General features: G+C 44.0%; 1 protein-coding gene across 1 annotated transcript in view; it reads right to left on the reverse strand.

Annotated features, from left to right (window-relative positions):
• Positions 1 to 12,998, reverse strand: part of LOC144174036 (cell adhesion molecule Dscam1-like) — a 284,742-nt gene that overhangs the window by 20,191 nt on the left and 251,553 nt on the right. Inside the window, exons 18-19 of the mRNA XM_077702435.1 lie at positions 8,859 to 9,204; positions 566 to 664 (exon numbers count right to left, since the gene is read on the reverse strand). Coding sequence (XP_077558561.1) covers positions 566 to 664; positions 8,859 to 9,204 — 445 coding nt within the window. The remainder of the gene's footprint in view (positions 1 to 565; positions 665 to 8,858; positions 9,205 to 12,998) is intronic.

Here is a 12,998-nt window from a genome sequence, read left to right on the forward strand (position 1 = left end):
AAACTCAAGTAGGCCGCAAGTCGTTAGTGAGAATCCTCCATAACTGGTCGTTGGCGAGCGGGTTGTGTTTGGGCCCCCCTTTCTTGCCCCCAAACATCGGGTGCCCCTACTGTAAAACGTACGCGCAGGCACAAGCGTGGTGGATGTGAGAAGGCGTGTGAACTCACGCAAACAGTTGCACGCGGAGCATGCACGTCGTGTGCTAAAAATGAGTGACGTACTGCCGAGCGGAGTTAATGACTGCCTGTATTCTAGAACAACAAGGGCTCTGACACGTGTCTCTAAGTGGTGTTACGTCGACCTGGCGAGGTCGTAGCAGAAACAGAGCTTCGCAACCTAAAAAAAAAAACCGCGAAAGCCTGAGGCCGTATAAGTAGCACGTTTTAGTTCACGATAACTCGGCCAATAGTAACTACCTTAGCAATCTTCGGGAGCACATTCCTTAGGTAATACTCCGGCGATGCCATGGGCAAAATCGGAGAATTCGGGATACCATTCAGGGCCCTCCTGATAAAGTTTATAGAACCTGCGAACTATTTAAACAGTTTTGCAATTCAAGACTCACCCGTGACTGAGGACTTGTCTTTTGGGTCCCTTTCCCACTGGACTGATAGAGACGTAGCTGAGAGCGGCATGGCCTTGATCGAGGGAGACGTCGGAGGAGCTGGAAGGCAGAAGAAAAACACAGAAAATTCGAAAGATTGCTCTAAAAGAACGAAGCAGAGCATTGAGTATTCGGTTATTGGCGCATCGTAGTGAAGATCTAAATATCGAGTTAATTGACATCATGCTAGAAAATGTATAATGCCAGGGACTACACTAATTCCCCACTTATGTATAACCGCGGGGCGCGCATTTTGAAAGCTGTGCACAAAATACAAATATGTTAACCCTTACATACGGCTGGATACATACATAAAGTAAGGAGAAAAACTGCGGATATAACAAGCCCTACTTGAGTGCTCCGGTTACACCGATGCAAGGAGCCGTTTACAGCAGAAAATGAAATTTCTCCACCCTTGACCCATTACGCAAAGCCAGATATCTGGACTATGGCATTCTCCCTCCTCTTAAAAGAAAATCGTGGACGCATTATTTGAGTACTTTAAAGATACTGGCGTCGCTGAGACATTATAGGTCCCTTTAGTGCGCACAGTTCACGCTACATCCAATGCTCCTTTATATGACCCTATATCTTTTGTCCCCTTCCTCTTCTAACCTTCTTTTTACAAACCTACTATCTTTTCCCCATTCCCTGCCCTGTAGAGTAGCATGTCGACGAACGCATGGTGTCAAAGCTCTCTGCATTTCCGTATTTAATAAAGAGCTCTCTCTCTCTCTCTCTCTCTCTCTCTCTCTCTCTCTCTCTCTCTCTCTCTCTCTCTCTCTCTCTCTCTCTCTCTCTCTCTCTCTCTCTCTCTCTCTCTCATATCTGTGCATTTCAAGGCTATCGTATAGACCACCTTTACATCGCTTGCTAGCCAATAAGATCACCTATTGCTGGAAGGGTGTCCTGAGTACGCTTTTTAATAGTTAATACATTGCCATTCTAGCTGACGAAAATACTTGAACGGTCTTTCAGAAATACGCAGGTCTCCACACTCGTCACTGGTGACAAAAAATACTGCTGCTTAGTTTTCACGAGAAAATGATGGGCTCCAATGACAGGCTATTAGCAGCGTTTTTAACGACCAACTGGTTGCCAAGAAGCTGCACTAGATTTTGTGTGTTTATATTGCAAGTGTACGGCGCTGTGTGCCTTTCGTAATGGCTTCATAATTTAAAATTCCCGCATAGATGTTCTGTGGTCCTTTAAATGCGAAACGTTTCATTTGCGATCCCAATATTTGATCTTCCTGGGCGGAAGTTGTCACGCTCAAACGGCTTCTGGGAAGCAGGAGAGCGATTCCGCTGTTCATTTCCGGCTTGGTGAGGTAGCATTTCGTCTACGCTCCGCTCTGTGATCGCGAAAAAAATGCTTGGCTTCATCCCCACGAGGAACGCAGTCATTCGCTCTCGCGTTTTTGTTATATACGCGGAAGCGCGCGTCTGAGTGACATGTTCATTTAGGCACCAATGGCTTGGAAACAAAATCCGCTCCTTTATCGCAGCGTCTCGCTGACTTTTTCTCGTGACGTTCAGTGCCGCTCCAACGCGACTTTATTTCCTTGCTTGCCCCTGTGGCGATCGCAGTCGGAATGATGCGCCCGCCGTGGCCCGTAACGTCCTGTCACAGGTGTCAGGGGGAGCTCAGCATTTCTTGCCTCGCTTCCTTCACTTCCGTATCCCGCTTTTCTCCGCCAGTCTCAGGCAGAACTGGAGAAAGAGAACTTAGCACGCTGCCGGAAGAAAAAAAAAAAGAAAAGTTCGAGGCAGGTCGTGCGGGCAGACAGGGGAATAAAGGAAGCCGCTAGGAAGCCATGCGGGACAGATACACTGGATGAAGCGCGAGGAGCACCACATTCTGCCACAGGAAATGGATCGCGTAAACCCCAACAGACTCGCTTTGCCTTTTCGCCGCATCTCTTGTTATTACTTTTTACGCTGCCGTTTTTATTGCTATATATACCGCAGGGCTCGGTCCCCATTCCGTGGTCTGACATCGATTCCTCAGCTATGCGGTAGTAATTTCTAATAATGGACGCGGATAGAGACTGCAGATTCCGTTCTTCCGTGGCGGTCCTCTGCTTTCCTGGCACAGGGTTAGTCTCGAGTTGTGTAAGCACAGGCTGCTACCTGCATAACAGAGCCTCACGGCTCTTTTCTCATGTATTTCACGAGTTATCCGGCTTTTCCCGACGGTCCGCACGAAAGCTTTACGAATGATCGAGTAAATTGCGGAAAACAAATGTCTAAAATTTGTTTGCCATCTATGCTTAACGATGTTTCTCTTGTAGAAGACGTGAACATTTTTATTGTGTCGTTTAATACCTCGCGGAACATGTTCTTTTGATTGGTTGATTTTGTAATATTGTGCTGTACATCTCTACTGTCTTTTATCTCCTTTTTTTCTCGGTATTGTGCGTTTTCAAGCGACTGTGTGCGTTTTGTGTTGTTTCTAAAATTGACACTTCCGTAATGATGTGTTGTTTATCAAGTGTTCGGTATTTAGCTCTTTATAATTATGTTTTCTGAAGCTTTTGTTAGCTCAGAGTGATTATATGCTTTATTTTTGTTTTGTATGAAAAATTGGCTATCATTTATCTTCTGTGTGCACCGGATGTTGTAAAAATAATTATAAAATGTCTCTGCGAGAGGTGTACGTGCCGTTTGTAGGACTCACGTAGTGGGCCATGTAGTGAGCCTGGACCCAGTCAAGCTCCTATATGGCGTTTTGTCTATGCCGCAAACATCGCAGGTGTTGAAATACAATTGAATTGAAGTAACTGATATAGAATACATGCGAATTTATCGCTTTTTTACATGCGAATTTTCACTTTTATCACGTATGCTAAGCATAGTGTTTCTTGATGCTGTTACCATAACTGCGCTGCTTATTAGATATTTGCAGTTCATGACTATGCCCCGTACCCACAGGTTTGAAGTGTTCTTATGCTCACAAGAAATGCGGAGTAGAAGTGAGGAGAGAGAAAAAGAGAAACACAGAGTTGGTGACGACCAGTTTATGGGAAATCACCAAAATGGAGTAAGCTTCCGCTTAGACAAAATTTGCCATCAGCCCAAAGTGCCTCCGTGCGGCTGCAAGGGGAAGTTATACAGCTTGCTTAGAAACTCGCAGTTCAAGAAATATTCACCCGGTTCCAGCTTCGAACCCCGGACAATCACCTATCCCCTCAGCAAGTCTACCAATTGAGCGAGTAAGGAGGCTAGACTTTTGCGTAGAGAAATTGAATTAGTCCATAACTCGAAGTGAGGGCCCACGTCTGGACGACCATTTTAGGGAATAATGCAAGGTGGAGTAAGCTATTCCATTAAAAATGACATTCAGCTGAAATGCGGACAGCTGGCAAGAAAGGAAAGCTATACATCTCCCCCTGCAAACTTTGCAGTTGAATAAACGTTAGCTGAGGTCCGGGATTCGAAGCTCGGACTTTCGCCGGCATTTCAGGTGAATATCAAATATGCCTACGACACCGACGCGGGGGGAAAAGGGACAGCCCCATGCTTGTTCGCAAGAATAAAGCTCGAGTCCATCTAAGCTTAATTCAGCTAATTAGCGAGGAAGTATATTTAATCGCAAATTCAAACAAACGTGTTTTTTTTTCGTGCACTCATTGGGCTGCGCTCAGCTTCGCTGGATATATCCTTCCTTACAGAGGGGAAGAGCACTGATTTTTTTTCTTTAAATAATTAGAGCTTTAAAAAAAAAAAACTAAAGTCGATACCACTTTAACCGAGACTTGAATGTAAACACACAATTGCAAGTTGATATTTTTTTTCCGGTGCCGTAAACCGAGATTATTTTTGTTCTATTCGAGGCACTACAGTGACGCCATCGTTATTCCCGGCTTAGTCCTATCACTAACTTTAGAATTCTTTTTTTTCTTCTGCAAAGCGTGCCCAAAATAGGGCGTTCCGACCAGCGTTAGATGCGTTTTGAAGACTACTCCCTCGCCCTTGAAGTGTGTGCGTTCGTTATGCTGTGCAAAAGATGAAATCGCTCGCCATGTCGAGAACCGTCGCAGACTGCTGTCGAGCCCATCATCGTTGACCCGCCTCAAACTACGGCGCCCGCGTTTTCGGGCACCGCAGTAACGCGAAGCGACGCTGCGAATATGCAAAATGCCAGAGCATTCGGGCGCGCATTTCGGCTCCTCCTCGTCGCGAGCTGCATTTTATTTTGTACGGCGCCAGCTGAACCGTCTTTCGGGTCGCTGATTACGACGCATAAAAACTGAGGATGCTAACGACCATTCGCCTTTTTTACGTCCCGCGCAGTGGTGTTTCCTTTATTTTTTGCCTTTTTTTGTTTAAAACGAACGGTAAATATTGGCAAAAAGAGTGACAGAAAAATTCTCGACGCCCATGCTCCTAGAGACCCGCGCTTGCGCTCACTTTCTGAGTCATCTAAAGTATGCTTTGAAAGGGCAAAAAATTGCACAGAAGAAATATAGGCTGACTTCACAGGGGGAAAAAAATACTGAACTCAAAAACAGAACGCAAGTGCTGTGTAAACATCTATCACGCATTCCGAAGTGCGCTTAACGACCTGGTGTCACCTGACGGAGTGCCGCAGTTTTCTACTCCCGCTACGCGCGGTTGCACCGAGATAATCAGCAACTCTTTCGCCCCTTTTTTTTCATCAGCGCTAACGACAAGCGGAAGTCGTCACATATACCAGCTCTCCACCTTTGAAGCCTCCGATACCGTGAGAGGAGAGTACCACGTCAGCACGTTAGATGCTAGCTGTCATTTTAATTGCAAGCACTTTTATTATAAAGACAGAACCATCACTTTTTTTGACGTGCGCAGGGTTATTTCTCGTATTTTTTTATCAGAATGCCAGTGTATACTGACCCCAACCAGAGTTCGAGCAAATCATGCGCATTCATTGCCCATAAAATACGGTATGTTTAATCTGCTTTCTTAAATGGATGAATGAAATCGGTTGAACTTGCCATTTTTCAACACGTGTCCGCAATTCTCGCCAGAGATCAAGTTATATAGCATGCGGTTTCGTATATCCCCGAACACAAAAGCGTTTAAACGCTGGGGTTTTACGGGGCTACGAGGCTCATCTGCAACAGCGCGTGATGACAGTAAGTTTGGCTTCGCTTGTGCGCAAGAAGGTGCTAGCGTAACGAGCAGCCCCGGTACTGACGTTATAGACGCTCTTTTGAACATTACCACGTAGCCGCATTTTCCCAGAGACGAAGTTACCTCTTAAAACTTTCATTTAAAGGCTTTCGAAACCAGTGCGGTTGTCGATCGCTGTGTTCGATAAAACCGGCTTTAAAACTTCTCCGCTTTGCAAGAGTTGCCTTCGACAGCGTATAAGGCTCGTGTATCACGGGTGTGGCTCATGTACTGATTTTGTTTGCAAGAAGTCGTTACACTGCCCAGTACAAGGGCAGTAAAATATCTACGGTCATTTCGTTTCTGAACTCGTGCGTTCTCCGGGCGAAAATGCGTTGCTTGGCGAAATATATCGCTCACAAAATATCTTGTAGCGTTGGGTGTTCCAGCAACGCAAAAGCGCATAACCCAAACAATGTATGCGTTAGACCAATCCTGGAATTATTTTTTGATCATACATTAGATTCGGTATCTGCATATGAAGCGCAGCAAATAGCAGCCGGGCATGTTAAACAATCTCCCAAAGTCGGTTAAACCGGACTAAAGCCAGACTTTTGTGCTACAACGTGAACTTTTTACGAGGCTCCGGAAATGAGGTCTCGGTCAAGCTTTAAAATAGCCCGCTCTCGGGTTGATGTTGCACCTCTATTTTTAAGTAATATGCTAATAACTAATATTAATATAATAATAATAATAATAAACTATCCGGGGCTTGTGCCCCCTTTTCCGGGTGCACTGTTTGTACAACCAGTAATCTGAATACTAAAATATATTTATTAATTCCCTGACTCTCTTTCGCAAACATGTCCGTGAGCTTAGTACCTTTCTATGTATATGGATAGGCTTCTATATGCCCCATTTCCTCGGTGTCAAAAAGGGACTGGCACTATTTGATAGATAAATAAATAAATAAATAAATAAATAAATAAATAAATAAATAAATAAATAAATAAATAAATAAATAAATAAATAAATAAATAAATAAATAAATAAATAAATAAATAAATAAATAAATAAATAAATAAATAAATAAATAAATAAATAAATAAATAAATAAATAAATAAATAAATAAATAAATAAATAAATAAATAAATAAATAAATAAATAAATAAATAAATAAATAAATAAATAAATAAATAAATAAATAAATAAATAAATAAATAAATAAATAAATAAATAAATAAATAAATAAATAAATAAATAAATAAATAAATAAATAAATAAATAAATAAATAAATAAATAAATAAATAAATAAATAAATAAATAAATAAATAAATAAATAAATAAATAAATAAATAAATAAATAAATAAATAAATAAATAAATAAATAAATAAATAAATAAATAAATAAATAAATAAATAAATAAATAAATAAATAAATAAATAAATAAATAAATAAATAAATAAATAACCAAGCATAGTTGTGGCCCACAACTCTCCGAGAAATTTGGTGCTCTCCGTTCTTGTCTTACCTATGAACCGCGAGGTTACAATAGAACTCGAAGAGCGAAGAGCGTAAATTCCTGACTGACATACCTAAGGGAAATGTGTGCTGGAGTGATACCAGTGCTAGCGGCAAAAGTTTTGGTAGCTGCGCATATATTCATCCTACTTTTTTTCGTTCGTTTTGTATCGAATAAAATCGCGCCGGTTGACGAGCGTGTAGAACTTTTGTGAAAAAGAAATAAGAGAGTTGTAGCTGACCGTCTTCGACGGTCCGCTCCGGTACCGGCGGCTCGCTTAGCGAAACCGGAGCCAATGCCGTTCACGGCCAGGCGCGCCACGCATGAGCAATGGCACTCCCGCTAGCTATCGCAGCGGAGCGGACCGCGAAAAACGGTCAGCTACAACTCGCTACTGAAGCTTTGCAATAGTGGAGTCGCCAGTGGAGTAAGTTGGTGTAGATTTATTCGGTAGCTAGCAGCGCATGTATCATTTTTCATGCTGTTAGCTTAAACGCAAGGTCTGACAATCCGCTTCATAAGCGGGGAGAAAAAAAAGTTGCCCTAAATGTTTCACGTGTGCACTACAGGATTAGTACTGGGAACACAGTGCTATGCATTGATTCGGGACAGATCGACAAAGCGAATGGCGTGACTGGTGCATGCATTGCGAGAACTGTGCCGTGCTGGATTCAAGAAATTGTCCAAGTTTCACTGCATCAACATCAATGTTAGGTTTCACTTTCTAATGGTGGGAGAAAAAAATAATGAAATGCGCTGCCGGGTTTGCATTAGCCGGCGTATTCGTGTCCCGGAAAAGACCCGGGCCATTAAATCGGCACTGCGGCAGCACGTGGCATGGCTAATGCTCTCACCGAGATTCTCCGAGAGGGTTATTTGTTTGGCACGTGTCACGTACTACTAGGTCAACACGGGGCTTTCATGCGGATGAGCGTTCCTCAAAAAGAGAGAGAAGTACAGTGATTATGAAAAATTGGGAATACGCCCTGTGTCTAAAAATCAATTTTGCATAGACTTCCTGCAGCATTCTCTGCGGGCTTGGTGCCACAGGATGCCACTGAGGCATGTATGTTTCATGGGGGAAGAGGCCGTCACTATCTGCTTCATCGACCACATCCTACCTGCAACAAAAGTGCTGTGCACGATAAAACCACGCAATGAGTCATGGTGCCAGCTGTTTGGATATAACATTGGTGACGTGTACCTTAAACGAATATTTTTTGTAGGAAATCAAAAAATCGACAAGCATTTTCTCCCTTTTTTCTCATCGTACCGCGCCTTGCCTCGCTTGTTAGCGACGACCCATGGTCATTTACGAGAACGAATTCGTTAGGCGAGTGCGCCAGGCTGCTGCACTGAGCCTCCATGTCCTTAAACGATAAACTACAAGATGCGGCCTATGTGGCTTATCCGGATCGATGCACAGTTATGCAGTTTGCCATTAGAACATTAGAAGGCGCTACAAATGAGCGTGAACAAGCTATTGCCGTCCCTGAAAACTGTTCTGTTAGTGTTATCGAACAATGTTTGGCGTTCAGCTCAGCAATAACAGCCGGTCGCGTGGAATATTCCTGTGGTTTCCCCGTCGTAATTACGCATGCAGAAACAAGGGGTGCAATAGGCAACCCGGGCGCACCTGTTTCGAGAGTGGTGGCGATGACCTCATCCGAGGCGGGTCCGGTGCCGGCACCGTTGTAGGCCTGCACGACGATGCCGTACTTGGTGAGGCGGCGGAGGTTCGTCAGGTACGTCGTCTCGAAGGCCTCCTGGTTTCCCTCCTTGTCTCCTCCTCCTCCTTCTCCTCCTCCTCCGGCAGCGCCCTCCTCGTCTTCCTGGTGATGCCCCGCGGACAGGGAGGAGGCTGCCGCAGCCCCGCGGCGCGCCTCGACCTGCTTGAACTGGAAGCTGTCGTCCGAGTGGGCCACCCGGTAGCCCACGCGGTATCCCAGGATGGGGCCGTGCTGCTGCTCCTTGTTGGGCGCCTGGGCACGCAGGAGACCGGGACACGGGGTTAGGGTTCAATATTCGGCCATTCCACAGGTGTTGTCGCATTTACGCGCGTCGTTATACGAGGTCAGGGAGGAGCAGTGGGACGACAAGGCTGATAAGAAGTGCTTCCAGATGATTAGCAATATTGTCGCTGAGGAGTCTGCCGATAAATAGAGAGAATAAACATTTGCTCTAATCAACACACAGGGGTGGAGTCCTCAGATTTACCCGCTGCGACGGCCTTCTTCACCAGCTGAAGCTGCTCTTTCACGTTGGAGCTCGACAGCACTGCCTACCACTGCACACAGAAAGGGGTCTGTATCGGCTCCAGTTTGGGGTTCACTCTGCACGCTTATGAGACGTGGTATACTCGCGTATACTCGGAAAAGCGACAAAGCGGGTAGCGTAGGTTAGAGGCTATGAAGTGGGCTATGAAGTGGGCTTTTGTCGGGTGTGGGAACGTACTCGTCTGTAATCAGAGGATGATTCTTTCCTGCTCCTTCGTGACCTCTTTATCAAAAAGGGGTTTCAATTTACGTATATCGTTAAATTTCCTCATGCCCCTTCACCTCTTAGCATTATTGATAGCAAACAAAAGTCCCCTCCCTTCCACTATAAGAGGAAGAGTAAAGAGAATGCACGAAACAAAACAAGTTTGTCCGTAATTTGTTTGTTTGCAATTAGAGTCGTCCTAACAGCCAATTTCAGTAAGGTGTTTTTCAGGATACCTACAATAGGGTCAGAGCAACCACAAAGTTGGCTTTTCCGCAAGATTGATTGAATGATAGGCGGCTTTAATGAGAAAAACACAAGACGCCTTGGTGGGGGAACGGTGGAAAGGGGGAATGAAAAAAAGGGGGAAAGAGGATTTATATCATTGAAAAGCACCATTCAGTTCTCGCAAACTGCACTCGGGTTCTTGAAAACACACTGAAAAATCTTATAACTGTTGTAGGTTTTCGCGCATTCCCTTAATCAAAGATTTAAAGAACATCTTGTCTACGTCATTCTGTCCGTGGAAGCAAAAATTCAGAGAGTGGCCGTAGACAGCTTCGCTGTAAAAAATAACGACTAGCCAAAGCGTATGCTCTGTTTCGTGCAATGATGTTCTTAAACGTGCGTCCGTATTGCGAAGTTAAACGCTCGTTGAAAGTAGCTTTGTGTATACTCATGGTCCAAGATTATCTATTCTGGATTGAAAATATATACGCGCATCAATTGGGATAATCGCCTTAGTAAAATTCAATATTACTAACGTATTAATTATATTTTTATTGCGATCGAAAGTTCGCGCGTATGTTTTCTGAAATCTAAAAGTAGTCATGAAGTCTCGCGTGCACTTTTATTTCCCAGTGCGTGCGAGATAATCCATCTTCATCGAAAAGATTTAGCACCCATTCAGGCGACAGCTATGAATGAAACTTTAATATTTATCGTTGTGGAGCATAAAATATTTAATGCCTCTTTGCCACCAGGACGTAGTTCACATCAAATTAGACGTCATTACGGGATATTACGTGCTCTTAGAAACAAGGCAAGAAGCTTGGGCTTATTTTGGGACAAAACGGATGACGGTCGTTATCCCAGCAATGTAAACAGCGAAAATGTAACCCTCTGCAGCCAAAAGAGAAACATAAACTTAACACAATGAGCATTCTGCTTAATTCATGGGAATTTATGCGAGGCAGATTGCTAATAACCTCTGGGAGAGACGGCATGAATGCACCAAAAAAAAAAACAGTGCAGCAGAATGGCGTGCGTTGTGATAGGAAGCCCGTCTGGAACAAGGACACAAGCTACAAACGAACACGCACACAAAAAAAGGTGGAAATATTTTGATCGGCTTAGGCTTGCCTGGAAGATTTAAAACTCATTAACGCAAATCTTTCTCAATAATGTACGTGTCCGGGAGGAAAGAAGCTTCCCAAAAGCCATCGCTCGTTATTGCAAGCGGTCGCTTCCGCAAATTTGCTCATAAAAGTCGTATAATGAGAGTTCTCCAGGAACCCCACGAAACGTACACAAGGAAAGCCGTGCGAAAGATTACGAAGACAAAATCCGGGGCACAAATTTTTCCTCAGCCATAAAATTGCGTGAAGCGCCCGTTCTGATCCCGGGCTGGGTCAGGAACAAAATTGGCGCCGTCAAATCGCGGCGCCCCTAATAAGAATCAGTAATGCGGCATCGGCTCAGCATGTTCGATCCCTTATTTCTCTGCGTCAGGCCACAGAAGATTGTTCGAGAACTATACGACGTCAAAATATGAGACATTAAAAGAACGGCAGCAGTAGTTCATGTAATTATTCTGTCACACAAAGCACACCTCATTCATATATAATGCCGCCAGAGTACGACGTAGGGGAACGGATGGGTTATAGGCCCTCCCTTGTGCAATGCCAACCACACAGACTGCAGCTTTGCACGAATAATTGTGCGAGGAACGCTCGCGAAGGAAAGGGTGCGAGGCGGAAAGTACAAGTTGACGACTAAAAAAAGGCGTGCTGCCTTCACCAGGAGCGGCAACGAATCAGAGGAATAGATCAATGTTATAAAGGGACCCTGCAGCACTTTCTATAAGCGCTTTCACTCTTTCCTTCGCGTCCGGAACCACTGCAAAAGCAATAGTTATCGCCAGCACGGAGCGGCACTGCGTGATTTGCTCGTCGCAACAGATACGCCTTCCATTTCTGCTTTGTTTTTGTGGCTTTTTTAAAGTTGTTATCGAGAAGCGTTCATTGCTGAAGGAAAACCGGGAAACAGCCGCTACATGTCCTTAGTGACGTAATTCGAGCTGTCGAAGAACGTCAAGACCGGGAAAGAGAGAAAAATCTTTTGAGGGAGTTTACAAGTTATCTGATGGTCATAGAGCAGTGAGGTACTTTGCGACCCCCTAATTTAAGTACCGGGTGTGTTGGGTGACTGAGTTCTGCAAGCATTTAGGATTTCAAAAAAGGTGAAAAAAGTGTTGCAGGGTCCTTTTAAAAAACTTATTTCAGTTCACAAGCCAATCGTTATGTACTAAGAACGCAGAAGAGATACCCCGTAAGGATAGTACCCCACCATTGACGTTTTGACGTACTATGGTGGTTTTATTTGTACTGTGCTTTTACAAGTGTCATGATGAAGGGCCTCGCAGGCAGCTTATTACATCTGACGCGATATTCCTAAAACGTCAATCAATGCCGCTATAACGCTGTAGCAAGCGCGTCAAAAAAGGCCCAAAGAAAGTTGTAACGAAGTGCAGCTTAAAACTCTTTTAACATGGCGCTCAACACAATCATCGTCAGCTTATGTCGCCTGCAGGACGAAGTCCTCTGCCATAGACGTCCGACGACTACGATCCTGTGCTATTCGAATAGATTATGTCATCTAGTCATCTGAGTTCCTTTTTTTCTAACTCTAGCCCGTTAAAAGCTACTTTGGTTTAAGACTACATCGGTAGGTTTCTAACCTAGTAAAATTATCTCTGTCCTTCTGCTGGAGCTTAGAGACTGTCGGTCAAAGTCACAGATAAAAAAAAAGAAAAAGCCACAGCGTTACTACGCATCGTATTGTCCAGGCTTTTACGCTGGATGAGCCATTTAATTTCTTTTGCACTAATAACACCCGTGAAGATTAAAGCGTTTGTTTCTATTTTAGAGTTAAAATTATGGTTGCACTTGGCGTACCAACAGCCGGGTTTTTAGGCCTGCCGTAATGGAAGGCTTCGAATCAATTTAGACGACCAGGGTACCTTCAGCATACGTAAAACTTGACACGAGGGCGTTATTTTTTTTTTTTTCCTGCA

This window comes from Haemaphysalis longicornis, unplaced genomic scaffold (genome assembly GCF_048455015.1).
Source record: "Haemaphysalis longicornis isolate Haplotype H1 unplaced genomic scaffold, Haemaphysalis longicornis Haplotype H1 scaffold_3, whole genome shotgun sequence".
Taxonomy (NCBI): Eukaryota; Metazoa; Arthropoda; class Arachnida; order Ixodida; family Ixodidae; genus Haemaphysalis; species Haemaphysalis longicornis.